At 34.4% G+C, this 16,651-nt stretch overlaps 2 protein-coding genes and 1 long non-coding RNA gene across 10 annotated transcripts in view; 1 reads left to right on the forward strand and 2 right to left on the reverse strand.

The window, feature by feature from the left end:
• LOC107631149 lies at positions 4,150-12,073 on the reverse strand. 8 transcript variants are annotated; one of them, XM_021119337.1, is made up of 11 exons: positions 11,416-11,518; positions 11,002-11,119; positions 10,693-10,882; positions 10,290-10,388; positions 10,032-10,194; positions 9,639-9,818; positions 9,387-9,503; positions 8,510-8,613; positions 5,045-5,227; positions 4,684-4,954; positions 4,150-4,590 (listed from the first exon to the last, which is right to left on the reverse strand). In XM_021119337.1, exons 7-11 carry the CDS (start codon positions 9,469-9,471, stop codon positions 4,472-4,474), a joined length of 762 nt encoding a protein of 253 aa, XP_020974996.1. In that variant the 5' UTR covers positions 9,472-9,503; positions 9,639-9,818; positions 10,032-10,194; positions 10,290-10,388; positions 10,693-10,882; positions 11,002-11,119; positions 11,416-11,518; the 3' UTR covers positions 4,150-4,471. The 8 variants fall into 8 exon arrangements, 7 of the variants coding, with proteins under 7 accessions (XP_020974996.1, XP_020974997.1, XP_016189982.2 ...); XM_021119338.1 differs by having other exon boundaries at positions 10,032-10,199; XM_016334496.2 differs by lacking the exon at positions 11,416-11,518 and adding an exon at positions 11,937-12,073 and having other exon boundaries at positions 10,032-10,388.
• LOC110270316 overlaps positions 13,809-16,651 on the reverse strand; it is a 15,727-nt gene continuing 12,884 nt past the window's right edge. The window contains exon 3 of the long non-coding RNA XR_002359717.1: positions 13,809-14,305. This is a non-coding gene — a long non-coding RNA (uncharacterized LOC110270316). The remainder of the gene's footprint in view (positions 14,306-16,651) is intronic.
• Positions 14,237-16,231, forward strand: LOC107631150 (mediator of RNA polymerase II transcription subunit 28). Its single transcript, XM_016334497.2, has 3 exons — positions 14,237-14,566; positions 15,468-15,580; positions 15,674-16,231. The coding sequence occupies exons 1-3, from the start codon at positions 14,380-14,382 to the stop codon at positions 15,806-15,808; spliced, it is 435 nt and encodes a 144-aa protein (XP_016189983.1). The 5' UTR covers positions 14,237-14,379; the 3' UTR covers positions 15,809-16,231.

Raw genomic sequence — 16,651 nt, forward strand, 5'->3', positions numbered from 1 at the left:
GTTGGGAAAATGATACCCATTCCGATTTTGTTTGAAAGAAGATCTTGCGACATTGTTTGACCTAAAGAAGGGAAAATTGTGGCATCATCCTTTTGTTATTTTAGATCGTTATAGTTATACACTGATATATGTATGCATAATTTAGCTGCATGAATTGTGAATAAGAAAGGAAAGAGATTTGTACCTTCACCTGAGAATAGATCCGAGTTGGTTGCAAGCCTGGATGATTTCACATTGCTATGGTCATGTATTGATGGAATCAGAATGTGGCGTCCTGCGCTCACACTTCTTGAAGGCTTTTGAGCATAGGAGGAAGGATGAGTTAGACATGAGGTTAGTTGCATCGTGTTCTCTCCTCCTAATTACAGCAACAAATGTATACGATATGGTTAGAATAATTCTGTGTGTCAAACAATCACAACTTGCATGATATTTGAAAGAGTCCAAACCTTGAAGTGTAATCGTTTTGATAGATGAAGTTGTATGCAAGAAGTTGCTAATGGCATTAAAGAAATCTTTACCGAGTGATTGATCAGTGGTGTGAAAAATCCCTGAGGTCCCCAACTTTGTTGAAAAGTTATTTGTGACGCTGGTGCGGCTAGATGCATTTGGAGGACTTGTCTTGTCATGGTTATAGCTAGAGCCTGAAACATGAAGGTTCCTATTGTTAGCAATGCATAGCTAAGAAATAGCTAGAACCAAAATCTGCACTGAAGTGGTCCCACAGAACTTCAACCGTAGGTCAATTTGCTGTAACTCAAGGTGATAGGCTTCTCTAATTAGTGTCGTGATGTTATCGCTACCACAAGAAAGAGAACTTTACAATGTAAGTTGTTGAATTTGTGAGTAATATAGTATGGTTTAGACAAAGGTGTAGGGCGTAACTTAACACAACCACCTGAGAACATATCCGAATTTGTTGCAAGCCTGGATGATTCCACATTGCTATGGTCATGTGTTGATGGAATCAGAATGTGGCGTCTTGCGCTCACACTTCTTGAAGGCTTTTGAGCATAGGAGGAAGGATGAGTTAGACATGAGGTTAGTTGCATCGTGTTCTCTCCTCCTAATTACAGCAACAAATGTATACGATATGGTTAGAATAATTCTGTGTGTCAAACAATCACAACTTGCATGATATTTGAAAGAGTCCAAACCTTGAAGTGTAATCGTTTTGATAGATGAAGTTGTATGCAAGAAGTTGCTAATGGCATTAAAGAAATCTTTACCGAGTGATTGATCAGTGGTGTGAAAAATCCCTGAGGTCCCCAACTGTGTTGAAAAGTTATTTGTGATGCTGGTGCGGCTAGATGCATTTGGAGGACTTGGCTTGTCATGGTTATAGCTAGAGCCTAAAACATGAAGGTTCCTATTGTTAGCAATGCATAGCTAAGAAATAGCTAGAACCAAAATCTGCACTGAAGTGGTCCCACAGAACTTCAACCGTAGGTCAATTTGCTGTAACTCAAGGTGATAGGCTTCTCTAATTAGTGTCGTGATGTTATCGCTACCACAAGAAAGAGAACTTTACAATGTAAGTTGTTGAATTTGTGAGTAATATAGTATGGTTTAGACAAAGGTGTAGGGCGTAACTTAACACAAAATAAGTTCTTTTTATTTTTCATTCAAATATCTTCACCTATATGTGTCAGCCATCTACATAACATACCTTGTAAGAAAGCAGTTGACAACTCCTTCAATGGGGTTCTATCTTCACACAGTGGTGTACAATTGCAAGATGTATGCATTATGCCTACAGGTTGCTTGTGTGGAAGTAGTTGTGCTATCCCAAGGTTTTCTGCAAAGGATTAGAAAGGATAAAATAATGATGGACACAAAATAAGTTCTTTTTATTTTTCATTCAAATATCTTCACCTATATGTGTTAACCATTTACATAACATACCTTGTAAAGAAGCAATTGACAACTCCTTAAAAGGGGTTCTATCTTAAGACTGTGGAGGTGCACTATTGCAACATCTATGCATTATGCCTACGTGTTGCTTGTGTGGCAGCAGTTGTGCTATCCCAAGGTTTTTCGCAACGTGTTAGAGAGGATAAAATAATGCTAGTTAATGCAAGAACACAGCACAAAGGTAACATGAAATTTGTTTCGTATGACCTAAACATATAGTTTGAAAGCACCTTTCTGGTCTGAATCAGTTAGCTTTCTTTTTTTTTGCAGATAGCTTTGCCAATCTAGAGTGTCTCGTTTCTTTCGCATTTTCACCCGATTGTTTCATGCTAGTGTTGCAATTTCAGGTTAGGCTGATGAGGGAAATCTGGGTCAAGAAAATAAAAATTACTGGTTCATGGGTATTGAGGTTCAGTGAGATACTATGTATTTGCAATTTTAGGATCCATATGCGAATTAAATCTTCAAGTTGTGATTCACACATACCTGAATTGTAACCATGGTGTGGAAGCCTCGAAAAAATATCCTGCTCTTTGATGCACAATCTTATAAAAGCATAAATAGATCTTAGAGGGCCAAGTTGACTTTGTTAGATATTTTTTGTACACCTATTTATATGTGGAATTGTTTACAAAGTATCCTATCACAGAGAAAAGTTTAGGAAGCTGTTGACATGAAATCACAGCAAAAGTGATAATTTGCTGGCATAGCTTTTCGGGCTTCTATGCACAGCGTCCCAATTATACTGCTCTAATTTGGCATTTAAAGTGATGCGAAACAAATACAAAAATAATGCAAATTTTTTAGTTTAAACCAAACTTTCTTTCTTTAGTCACAACATCAACTTGTAAGTATATATTTCTTTTTCATGCAGTTGGCAAGTAAGAGTAGTTGAGAATAAAGTTCATATTTAGTCATGGTACAGGGAAACAAAAAATCTATTCATGGCCATCCTTTGGTTTCAAATTAACTCTAGCTTGAGATGTCACAATTGTGCTATTTTAATTATGTATCAAATTAATAAATTGAAAACTATATTTTAATTTTTATTCCTATAAGAAGTGACAATATTTTTGTTGACAGGTTTAAAAATTTAAAATGAGATTTTCGCAAAAATATTGAACAATAAATTGGAAAAGTTAGCCATGGCTAATCTGTATGCCAAAGACTCAACTGAGACTGGTGTCATGGCTAATGTAATGACTGCTATCCTTAGGAGCGCACATTTGAAGGCAATGTTTACACAAAGCCCTCTAGGCCTTGGTTCCTTATCACTCGTTAATGTGTATGGTTACACCTTCAAGTCATGAAAAAATTATTTTATTCATTGTAAAAGTAAAAGAATAGTGTAATAAAAATTCTAGGGACATAGGTCCAAGTACACAGTGCCATAAAGGCAAGGTCTAGAGGGCCATGAGAAACTAATCATAATAAGGGATGCAAATATTTATATCTTGTTTGTCAGTAAACTATAAGAACAACAATATGTGCAACTAAAGTGATGTAAACCAAATACAAAAGGAATGTAAATTTTCTGATTTAAACCCAACTTTGCTTCTTTAGGCATAACAACTTGTAATTATATATATATTTCTCATGCAGTTGGTAAGTAACAGTAGTTGAGAATAAAGTTGATATTTACTCATGCTCTATATGCACAAAAAATTTATTCATTGGCATCCTTTGGTTTTAAATTGAGCCTAAATTCAAATGTGACACTTGTGGTATTCTAATTATGTATATATTTAATGAACTGAATATTATATTATAATTTTTATTCCTACAACTTCACGCTAAATTTTTATTCATAGGATTAAAAGTTGAAAATTATATTTTCCCAGCAAAATTGAATTATAAATTGGAAACATTTGGTCATGGCTAATCTCTATAAGCCGAAGAATCAAGTATATTATACAGGCATAAAGGCAACATGTACATGACAGTAAGCTAACACCTTATGCAGAGTTAATTTTCGCTGAACTTCATCTATACCTTTTTAGCAAATGGAGCACTATATGATCACGGGCTAAAAGCATGGATTCAATTTATATGAGAATTTTAAAAATTGTTGTATTGCTTCCTTGATTATGATGGAGTATAACAAAATTTACCTCAACCAATAATCATTCATAGAGAAAAAAAAAAGAAAATCATGATACACAGGTTGATGTTGTAAACACGATGTCCATTAGATAAGTTATAACAACCAAAGCATAAAAGTACATTATATTCTAGTAGATGTGGCCTACCAAAGATGCATTACCTAAATACAGCATAATCAGGTTTAACATATATTGTTTTTCCACCAAAGATAACGACATAGAAACTGGAATTAATCACTAAAAGCACGCTCCAAAGATAGGATACAAAACATGCACCAAACTTAACCTTAAAACTAAGTTGATTACAAATACCAGAGGTAATCCAGACTAATTATACCATGTGGCTCCTTATAACCTTCATCAAACTGAATGCACTCTCAGATCTCGACTTCAAACCGGGTATAATGTCTCATGATACACATGCAGTGACCTAATCCTTACTTTATCTTCATATTCTACCCAATGAAGAGTCTTCCTAGTCTTGTCCATGGGAGTGTTATAAGCTTCGTTTCATCACCAGTGCGTGTAATCCGCCCCCTGGCCTCCTCCTTTCCAACAACCTCTCCTATGTAATCTGCATGTCACAATACATAGTTTTAAATCTAAAGGTATAACTTCCCAGTCTGATCAAAGGATGACAAAAAAAAGCTATTTCAATTAAACTTACCAAATAATAGATTTCCATCGGTTGAACCATTTTCATCAAGTTCATGAAATGAACGGAATTTGAATGGGTTAAAAGCAAAAGTCTCAATAGGTAGGGCTGCCACCACAGTCTTTGTATAAAAGTTAAGCTTGTACTTGTGAGGACTTGTCCTAACCTTTCCATTGTTAAGCTTGACAATAAAATTTTGCATAGTATAAACACAATGCTCCTTTATCCTATTTTTGAACAATTCCAACCCAGGCTTGCAAACGGTTGCATGAATTCTATCACCCTGTAAATTGGATAAAAACAACATGAACATAACTTATTAGTGCACACCTAAGAAGAAGTTGCAAGGTATAAGTATGAATGATGGAAATACCTTCTCATCTTGTAGAACCAACTCCAAGCTAAACACCTCATTCTTGTTCCACTGACTTGGAAACTCATACAATCGAGCAACCCCCACAACCAAGGACCAGGCAAGCTTGGTTGGATTGATATCCCCGACAAAATCCTTCCTCGCAGGCATTTGTTTGCAGCAGAAAAGAATATCGACCTCAACCTATAGCAGATCCAAATAACAATACACATATATAATTTGTATAAGCTTTGGGGTTCTCATATTTATACACAACTATTTTTGTCATGATGATAGTGGTGGGCGGGAAAATCTGTGATTTTTGAACACCAGACGGAGCCCGCCTAAGTTGGAGGTACCAAATCGATCGCTTTATTAACCGCAAGTCACCAGTCAGGTGCTGCAGAAGATTCTTCCTTTATAGACATTTTGAATTTTTCCAGGACCTATCACCAAGCAAGCCAGTCACGTAAGCGCGGTTCTTGGAAGTAACACTGGCAGCCTCGTTCACTGCGTTGCAATTTCGGCGAAAGGCCCTGTTGAGAGGAGGCCAATTTCTTTTCCGCACCGAGCCCTATTTCTATAACATTTTAGTTTCCTTATGTTTTCACTGTGACATTAGTTGTCGCCGAACCCTAGCCACGTGTCCACATCCGCCCTTGCTTCTCATTTGGAGTGTCATCGAGGGAATTATTTACTTTAACTAATGAACAACTTATTTCAAGGACCCAGCCATGTTACCTTGGCTGCAACGTGTTGTCACCTAAGGGTATGCTCAATTGGAGGGAACACTGTGGATATACCTCAGTGAGTGAACTGCTTAACTATTATATTTAGAATAGATATATACTAGTGAATGACCCGTGCGATGCATGAAAAATATTTAGTACTGGAATTAACAAAATACATCATTTATGTATAATATAGTGTGTATCATAATCAAATAAAATTATACTTAAAAATCCTAATATCTGCCCTTAATTGAATTAAATTAACATATACAAATTTTTCAGCATAAATGAGAAACTGAAAATCATTCTTTGCATATTCGTTACTAATGTAAAAAAGTTTCTTCATGCCATGTTACATAACAAAAACACAATTTCATATATTTTCTAAACAATCAACAAAAAAATAGGTTCAACATTAGATAGAGTTACCTAATAACCTCCTATTAAACATTGAACCACCTAATAAAAAATATCAAGACTTCAACTTAAAAATATCATCCACAATTTACTAATCAATCATCCTGAATGATACAAATAGAGATTTCTCTACACATAAAAAATTTAATGCTCCGAGTTATAGATTATGAAAAATCTCCTTATACACAAAGGCCATAAATGCATTAGGGAACAAAAGGATCTAAAAAGCATGAAAAAAAAAAGACAAACAAAAGTTGATAAGAAAACAAATGAAATTAAACATGAAATGAATGAAGAGTTATTTTATTTAGAAATACATAATAAAAAAACATAGGAGAACGTTAGTACTCTAATAATTATATAGAAATATTTAAGATTTCATTAAAACAATGATTTATTAATTATACTCTAATATTAGCCTCTAATAAAAAAATATTGTTTCGATGTAATATTGATAATATGCATTATAAAACACATAATGCATATTAAATCATAAATTTAATTATCTTTATAATAGTTAAAAGAATTAAATGTTAAACATGTATTAATTTTTTATATACTAAAAAGATAAATTATAAAATATTAAAAATCATATTGTACTTCTATTAAAGTTTTAGACAATTTGTTAAAGATTGCAACCATAATTATTACAGTACTAAAATATGTATCAATTTGTTCCATTTATTTCAATCTCGCAAGAAAAATTACAAAATATCACTGACCATACTAAAAATAAACACAAAGGCATGGTATTCCATTTTAGAGAAAAACCCAAATCAGCCCCTGACAATTACCTCGAAAGACAACGAGGCCCCTGACAAAAAAAAATTCCAACCCAGCCCCTGACAAAAAAAAAAACCCAACCCGACCCCTGACAATTACTTCGAAAGGACAATGAGGCCCCTGTACCAAAAAAATTGGCACAGGGGCTAATCAGTCCCAAAAAAAATTATCAGGGGCCGGATTGGGTGTTTTTTTTCTTGGGGGCCTTGTTGTCCTTTCGAGATAATTGTCAGGGGTCGGATGGGGTATTTACTCTCCATTTTATTAGTGATTAGATTCAAACTAAACCATCAATACTCGTGTTAATAATTACTTAATATGTCAACAATGCACTTATATATTCTATAAACTTTAGAAATAATATTGGTCTCTCATTAGATTTACAATGAAAACGAATGATACAACAAATTTTAATTTGTATATATAGACTACTTCTTATGGATTGAAGTTGAGAAGTCTCTCAAAGCACTCTTTTGGGTACCAAAATTGCAAAAAAAAAATAAAAATAAAAATAAGTTGTGCTACGAAACCAAACCTGTTATCCAAAAAAAAAAAAACAGATAGTGCACAATTTTGATTTTTATAGATGGTTATAAACTAATTTAATAATATGATAATAAAAAATCTTTAAAGCCAAAATTATATCCTTCAAATAAAAAAAATAAAAATACAATATATAGACAAATCAAAATTAGCACACAACTCTTTCAAAAACAAATAAGAAAGAACACGTAGATATATAGAACTTTCTTGCCCACTTAATTGCTCAAGGACTGAATGATATCAAATTTATCAATCACATGAGCAAGTCTTTCAAGAACTTCTTAGTCCTAAATCATTTTAGAAACATAAATGGTTATTTTTTTTTAGAAAACTGGATGCATAATGCACAAAGTCTAATAAAGAGGACCTAAATACAAATGGTCATATGATAATCCAACACATAACATTTTTCTATCAATGGTCAACTAAATCTCCAAAATTCATAACATTTCCTAATTATTCAGCTGATGCATATAGATATGTTCAAACACACACATAAGCACCAAGAAAGGAAAAAGAAATAAGAGTACAACTAATTATCAATCACAAACTTGTAAGGTGAAAATCCTATATTCTCATTGCACCTCCTTTGATAAAAAATCTACCCCAATAGTTTCTTTGTACTAATTACTAAACTTATTATTTACATTTCTAAATTATATTTATTAGGAAAATATAAGAATATGAAGCTCCTTGGTATACCGTTAAACTATACAAAAACAAATCACAAAAAAAATACAATAAGAATCAACAGAGATAAATAATTTTGAAGACAATCAAATACCAAAGAATTATTCATCAAAGATGTCTTTCTCACTAATTGATGTAAACTCAAGCTTCAACCACGATTGAAAGTGCACAAATGATTCAAATAACTGTTACATATAGTGAAAATTGTTTTACAGTATCAACAAATCATAATAATAATGATGGAAAACTAAAAAAAAAAAAAGAATTGGTATAACAGTTAAAGAACAAAACAATATCTTTGTAAAGCTCACAACTAAGTTACCTGAGAAGGATTAATTTCAAAAGCATGAGTTTTTTTCTCTTCAATAGCTGCTGCCACCTCAGCTTCATTTAGCAACTTACCATGAACGCCTTCAATTTTATCTACTGCTTTGCTAATTGCAAATACATCCACATTTGTACCATATAAGAGAAAAGTCCATATGGAATTTGAATTTCACTGGTTCAGTCAGAGAATGCACATTGCATAGTATTTAAGATACAGTAACATTTTCAAATGTTCACATCCAAAGTTGCATGCATCCACAACATCTATACCATAATCACATATTAAACAATATTAAAATTGTGAAAAAAAAGAAAGGTACTTTCTGCACCCCCAAAATCACAAACAAATGCATCTTTTATGACAATAATTTCTACTAAGATTTAAACATGAAAATTCAAGAAGTATGCATATACTTCAAAGGCACATGCGCACATCAACGGTTAAAAAAAATACCTAACCAAGACAAAATAAGCTGAAAGCTTTTTGTTCATATCAATGCCTCAGGAGCTAATGTTCAAATACAAATAGTTCACTGCTCTAATCAATTTTAGCCAAAGTTATTTAAAAATAAAATAAATTAAAAAGATGTTCGTGAGGAAGGAAGCCTGCATAGTGATAAAGCCAGAAAAATGTTCCCCGTTGCTATGCTTCAGAATGACACTCTCATCCACCCATCCATTTTCCTTCCGAAAAACACTTTAACAACAAATTTGAGAAGCTAAAAACTCGAGTTTTCTCAGTATTATAAACATGAATTCATATAACATGAGGCAAAAAGAAAAACAAAACAAAAACAAAAAAGATCCAGATTTGAAGTAAACCAGTTACAAAAATGGAAAGAAAACCATGAATTTAATAGAGAGGAATGTACCCAGAAGCTGATATGCACTCTTAGACTGCGACGAACAGCGGAGCAATCGATGCATATGAAGAAGCCATACGTAACGGACGCTCATGTTGGATTCTTCACATTGCAATCGAAACACATCTAAAGCGAAAAAATAAAAAACGAATTTAAAAATCACAAAAAGTAAAAATATAGTAGATCAGAAAAAAAAAAACTTGAAAAACATCAAACCAAAAATCTCAAAATTGAAAATCTGGACATCAGAAGTGATCAAACCTTGTTTTCAAATAGCTTGTTTAGAAGTCCCTTGTAAAGTACCCAGAATCTCCATAGTTGTAGCGGATCCGCTGCCACCACTGTCGCCGTGCATGCCTCCACATCTACGTCCTCCTTGGTTGCAATCCCTGGCCATATGGCTCATCCCCACCACAGCTGTAGCAAGCGCCAGAAGAACGACTGAATACAGTAAATAATGAAAACAGGAGATTATAAATATACTTGTTTTTTCAATTCAAAATTGAAATTTGAAATTTCATATTCTTTTTACTTGTCTGAAGAGGTGGAAAATAAATGTAGGTGAGAATTAATAAGAAATAGTTAGTATTGAAAGAGAAATTAAAGGAAGGAATTGTCAGAGTCATTAAAGTCAAAGGGCAAAATTTACAATACCATAAATGAATGATGACTGAATCGAAGAGGCAGAGCTCAGATGAACAAACATTGCATATATAACACCTTAAAGAACCCAACCCTCATGCCCTCCTCTTTAAGACAGTTGAAATGCATTCCACTTTCTTACCAGTGTGTCAAGCAAGAAGAGCAAGCTGTTTAACTTGTCTTACCAGACATCCATGAAAAAACTTATCATGAAATTATCACAATTTAAACAATCAGCAAAGAAACTTCCCTGAGAAAGCTAATATGTACTTCGAAGATGCGACGAACAGCGGAGCAAACGATGCATGTGAAGACCCTATTCATAACCGACGCCCATGTTGGATTCCTCACATTACAGTCGAAATGCAACTGAAGCGAAAAAATAAAATCAAACTAAAATCACAAAATTTCAGAATATGGAACAAAAAATTGAAAAACCTCAAACAAAAAACCTCAAAATTGAAAATTTATGGAATCGAAAGTAATCAAAGCTTGTTTTTAGACATGGCCGTGAGTTTTCTGAACACTGCGCTAGGAATCAGAGAAAAAACAGAAGAGCTGGAAAATAAAAGCTTTTAGGTCAGAAATTGCTACAAACTCAACTAACACTTCTCCAAAATCTAATCTCAATACAATTTAATTAGATGGAAAGAAGGGTAATGGGATATCATACCAGGAAGACAAAATGTTAGTCTCTATAAGGTCGTAGAAAAAGCAGTTAGCAGCAGAGAAAAAGATGAACTGCCTTCTCCTCCGTGGCCATGTGACCCATCCCACCGCAGTTGTAGCAAGCACCACCACCATTGCCTCCTCCCCTGTATCCACCACCATGCTTTTCACCGAACGTAACAACTGCAACCATGCTGTGGTATAATAGGAGGCAAAAAGAAAAATAAAATAAAAACCAAAAAGTTCAAGATTTGATGTAAACCCAGTTACAAAAACGGAAAAGAAACCATGAATTTGAGAGAGAAAAATGTACCTAGAAGCTTACTGGAGAATCTTCCAAATTTTCCAAATATGCTACCTGTTTACAATGCCCTCTATCACCACCACGATAACGAATTGAAAAATAAGAAAATGGAGGAGCAACCACAAAACTGCAATGAATAATAAAATTAAGGGGTTATAAATAAGTATGAGTCATTCGTAAAGCAGTTAAATTCAAAATTTGAAATTCACTAAAAAATTAGAAAAACAGGTAAAAAAAATGAAGGAGAAAATTAATTGAAATGAAAGAGTGAATAACACTATTGGGAGTGAAAGAGAATAAAAGGAGGAGTTGTTAGAAAATATTAAAGACATTGAAGCAACTATACAAACTGAACAATGAATACTGGGTTATAATTATACCCTTTTTTTGCCATTCAAATTTAAAATTTTAGGTTTTTGATACCTGTTAGGTGAAGAGAAAATAAATATTGAAGTAGAAGATGAAGGAGAATTAATTGAAGGAAGAAGTTGTTTTAAGAAGCAAAGTTTACTTGAAAAAAAAATAAATGATTGAATGAGAGACCACACATGAACTAACTGTTTAGAGAATACCATAAAATGTCCAACTCTCAGGCTCTCTCTAGCATGACACATTGGATTTTCACTACCTGACAACCCTCTATTAATAGTTTAGTATTATATATATATACAAAGATTTATTTGTTAAAAAATCTTTAAGGGGGACTCGATTCTATTTGGTCAGAGAGGGAGCTAGATTTATAGTTATCGAAACCCAACTAATCCTTTTTCGTAGCCCAAACGAGATTTCAAAGGCAAATCCAAACGAAACCCACTTGAAAGCTCAATATCCCCAATTAGGTCGGATGCAAAGGGAAGTCAGGGCAAAAGTCAGAACTCAGAAGTCAGAAGCACATATTGACCCAAAATGCAAAGTCAGAACTCAAAAGGAAACTAAGGCAGTACCGTCGCGATTCTGTTGTGCGGCACGGAGGAGCTGCCGAAGCGTGGAGTCGTCAGGGAAGAAGGTGGAATCGTGTTCCGCTGCCGTGCTGATTGGTGGGTTTGTGGCCCAAACTAGTGACCTGATCCAATCAAATTTCTCGAAACAGAGATCCTCTACTAGGGTTTCGGTCATTCCGCACCAGAAACTACGACTCAAAACCAATGTTTTAAAAACCGAATCGGACCGGCCAGTTGAACCAATTCAACCGCAAACTGACAAGTGACAACACTAACAGTCCAGTCAAGCATGTAAAACCGTTGTTTAGAAAACCGTTGAAAAACCATTAAACTGGCCAAAAACCGGCCGATCGGACCAAACCGGAACCAGCACGTTTTACACAAAAACGGAAGCTCCTTCGTTTCTTTCTCCCTTTGGCCTTTGTCCCTTTCTTTCATTCAGAAAGAAATCACACAAACCCAGCCAAAAAACCCTAGCACTGTAAGCCTACACCACCGTCGCAAGGAGTGGCATACTGCCGCCGTCCATCGCACCCAAAGTTCGCCATCCGTCCGTCCATCTAGCTTCCCTCGTGCTCCAAGTCTTCAACCCCTGTTCGCTGTCACCGATCGCGGCTGCTTCCTCGAGCTCGGGGTCCGTCGTCTTTGTCTGCTCAGCCGCGCTTCCGTCGCCGTTTGTGTGCCGTTCACGTTCGGGTTTTCGTTCATCTGTCGTCTTCGTTCGCGTTCTTCGCCGTTCACGTTCGCTCGGTGTTCACCGTTCGAGGTCGCATTCGCGTTCGTCTGGAAGCCACGTTGCTCTGCTTCAAACTCTGCGACCAACCCGCGCGCTCCTCCTAGCCGTCGAACTGCTCTCTTTTGTCGCCGCCGTGAGTTCCCTAAACCCGCCACCAGACAATACACTCACACAACACCAATATTCTGCTTCAAACTCTGCAACTTCTGATTTCCATTACAATAAGTAACTATTTGATTTGGCAGTGGTTTGGATTTTTTCATAGACTGAATTAAAGTTACAATAGTTATGTTCTCTTCTCTATCACATTGATATTAAGCTTTGAATTCTCTTGTTTCGTTTTAAATTTACCGCACTCAACATGTTTGATGAAATGCTTTAACCATATTTCTGGTTGGTTTTATAATTTCTAGCTTTTAGAAACTTAGTAAGTTGATTGCATGTGAAATTAGAATAATTGGATCTTAGTAATTAGGAAATTTAGCTGCACAAATAGCATCTTTGCGGAAAACATATTAGCATGATGATTCCACTTGCATTAGTGTTTTTCTGGTAAATTTTAACTGTTATTGTGAACTTGTTAATTTGCTAATTGTTCTTATGTTGTTGTTCTGTTGTTCTTCTGTTACTTTTAATTTTTTTTGTTTTTGTTGTGATTTTCTGTTCTTGATTTAAGCTGTGATTGAAGGTTCTTTGGTTTGGGTATTCTTCACTTTGTTGTTGTGTTTTTGCTGTGATTTAAATGTTCTTTTGATTCTCTTTTTTTTTTTCGAATGTCTAGTCAGTACTTGATTGACTGGTTTTACTCACTGATTGTATTTGATGATAAATTTTAAATTGATAACTCTATTACTGCTTTACTGTCTGTTTCTGTCTATTACTGATTCACTGTTCCTTTATTTTTTTTTTGTTAATCATTGTGATGAGATTTTTTAAAATTGGGTTGAAAACTGTTAATCTTTCTTCATTTTTCACTGTTCTAACTTCTGTTCTTATTAAAAAATTTGCAATTGGTGATCTTTTGATTTATTATATGCTTCATGTTTTCATTGTTCTGTTCTTTTGAAGAAAAAAATTGCAATTAGTGATTGTATGATTCATGTTTTGATTGTTCTGTTATAAAAAAAATTCTGTTTTCATTGTTTTGTTCATTGTTTGGTTGCACTGTCCCTGTTCTTGATCTCCGCCGACTTGCTACCCCTCCTCCGTGTTTGATTTTTTTTGTTTCAGGCTTTGTTGTGTGTTTGTTTCAGGCTCTGTTGTGTGTTTATTGTGCGTTTATTGTGCAACACTATCATTTTTTGTTTTACTTTTTGACTTAGCTACATTAAGACAATATTCTCTATCTTTAACTTGTGCATTGTAATTCAATCCAGTTATTTTTAATGGAAGTATAATTATGTTAATTGTCAACAAATTTGCAGCAAGTCATTGCATATTTTGATGATTAATTACATTTAGTTGGTGATATTTTATGTAGGGTTTTAAATTTCAAAGATATTTAGGATGTTTATTTATAATTTATTTATTATTTTATTATGGAACGGTTTTTCCGGTTGAACCACGGTTAGACCAGTTGGACCAGTAAACCAGTGACTAGAGCGGTTTGATGATCGGTCCGGTTTTCATAACCTTGCTCAAAACTACATCACTTCAATTGAAACTGCACTCTGCAATATCTTTGAAGAATCAGACTTCTTAAAGGGGTAGATGGGTGATCGGCAATTAGGTGAGCAACAACAGCAGGGGGTTGATCAGCAACTAGCATCTTCTCCCGCTGCTTCTACAAAGGATGATATGGTTTCTTCTGTTATGGCTTTGGAGGCTGCTTTGCTTCCCTGTTTGCCTGCCCGTGAACTTCAAGCTATTGACCGTTCTCCCCACCCTTCCCATCAGAGTCAGTTACTACCAACCCTTTTCATTCCAACTTTCCCGTACTTCTGTATCATTATGTCAAATGTTTCTGTCCTTTTTTTTTGGGTAGGGTGTAAATGATCATTAACAATTTAAATTGGGATGTGTTTTTACTGAGAAAGAGCAATTGTGATTTTTTTTTTTCACAGAATAGATTGATTTTTTAACAAGCTATTCTATATTATTGTCCTGCACTCCAGTGTTTATAAAATTTTGCACTGAGTAGAGCACCATGTGTGTCAGAAGAAGATATAGTAGTCAAGACTCAAAGAATTGCTTATATTACTGATCATCTATTCAAACTAAATTAAGAAGAAAATGTGGGTAAAATGCCTCCAAAATAATTCTTAACAGTGAAACCATTTAGGTATCGTTAGAGAGGGTTTTCTGGACATAGATACATACATATATGTACATATTACACACCAAGTCATTTAACTTTATCATTTAAGATTGTTTTTCGAACATATGTTGTAGGATATTACTGATTTGTTTCCCGTGTTCCATGTTTTCATAGTTTTGTGAATGAATATTAAATGAAACTGTGAAAACAACAAAATCTTATCTCCCACATTCACTATTTCTTTTACAAGAATCCTGATAAAAAAGAAAACATAGGGAATGAAAATATTAAATGAAATGGAATTCAAATAGAGTTATTTGCAAAGCCATCTCAGTCTAAATGGAATTAGAGCAAGTAATTTCACAGGAAGAAATGTGAAAGTGGGGGCTGCTAAGTGTCGATACCCAGAATTAATTGAAAATGAATTTTTGGTACTGGTCAAGAAGGGACTCAAATGGTTTTCTCATTTTGCAATGCATGATGAGATAAACATATTATGTAACCTAACTTGCTTTCATCTTTTGGATGGTTTTTTTATCAGTTGATGTGGATAGGTATGCTAGAGATTTTATGGAGGCTGCCAAGAAGTTACAGCTTCATTTTATTAGTCTGCAACGTGAGGATAAGCCGACTAAAGTTGAAATGCTTAGAAAGGTATGGTGGCGACTGCAGTACTTTAATGCTCTTACACCCACTGACCGGGTTATATCATTATAGTTATTTCTCTTGTATATCTTGTTGAAGCAGGATATCACTCTCATGGAAGAAGAACTTGACAGGAAAAATGAGCTGATAAAGAAACAAGAAAGTTTAGTTCTGGAGTGGAAAAAAGAGTTGAAAGAGCAAATGGACAAACACAAGACTGAGTTGGAAAGGGTCTAGCGTAAGCTCAGGTCACCTTTGTAATACCGGCCACACATGTATTAAGTTAGCAGTTTATGTTATATATTTTATCTTCTTTTGGGGGCAAGTTTTAATTGATGATTAGCCACGCCGCAAAACATGAGTTGTTAGATGAGATGATTCAGAACCCAGTTTGTTTAATTTTGATGATGAAAGCTGAGGAGGCAGGAGTATTATGTGCTTGCTAAGTCGCAAGTCAATATGAGGAATGCAGGAATTGAATATGGAGCTCATCAACTGGAAGATGTCTTCTGTAGAATTCTCTCCCGAAAACATACAAGACTTTCGAGTCATTGAGAAATTGAATTGCACCTCATGAGAGTTTGACTTTTTAGGAAATATAACTCAACAAAATGTATTATTTGTATGTCATAATTGATTTTGGACTAGTCTTTTGAAACTTCTCTATTGAATGGTTCAGTTTTCTGGAAATTGGAAATACAGCGTCGTCGGTTTTGCTATTCCGTACTGTCTCAAGAAATAAAGAAATATGGCTTATTTATCTTGTTTCATATTTTAAGTTGACAGACAATTTTTCTTTGTCAACATGACTTTGTTGATTAAAACTGAAAGTCCAGTCTTGTATAATCAATTAATCATGGAAGAGTCTAATATGGTGAAAGTATCTAATGGTCTTTAAAGGACCAAGATGCTTAAAGGAATTTAAAATAAATTTGAGGTGGAATTGTAAATATATTAATATAAATTTTTTTGCATAGAATATTTGCAAATTTGTCACATGTTCTTGTCATTTTTCATTTTTATTGGATTTTTAAGCTTTTTTTTATTTAAGACATTTTTTTAAATAAATAATTTATTTAT

Source organism: Arachis ipaensis, chromosome B03 (assembly GCF_000816755.2).
Source record: "Arachis ipaensis cultivar K30076 chromosome B03, Araip1.1, whole genome shotgun sequence".
NCBI lineage: Eukaryota > Viridiplantae > Streptophyta > Magnoliopsida > Fabales > Fabaceae > Arachis > Arachis ipaensis.

Coding starts and splice junctions, on each gene's coding strand:
- LOC107631149 (XM_016334496.2), bottom strand. CDS start 9,471: ATGAGCGTCCGTTACGTATGGCTTCTTCATATGCATCGATTGCTCCGC. Junction 8,614..9,386: donor GAGTGCATATCAGCTTCTGG/GTACATTCCTCT, acceptor TTAGCAAAGCAG/TAGATAAAATTGAAGGCGTT. Junction 4,955..5,044: donor TGGTTCTACAAGATGAGAAG/GTATTTCCATCA, acceptor TCCAATTTACAG/GGTGATAGAATTCATGCAAC.
- LOC107631150 (XM_016334497.2), top strand. CDS start 14,380: ATGGGTGATCGGCAATTAGGTGAGCAACAACAGCAGGGGGTTGATCAG. Junction 14,567..15,467: donor TCCCCACCCTTCCCATCAGA/GTCAGTTACTAC, acceptor TTTTTTTATCAG/TTGATGTGGATAGGTATGCT. Junction 15,581..15,673: donor AAGTTGAAATGCTTAGAAAG/GTATGGTGGCGA, acceptor TTGTTGAAGCAG/GATATCACTCTCATGGAAGA.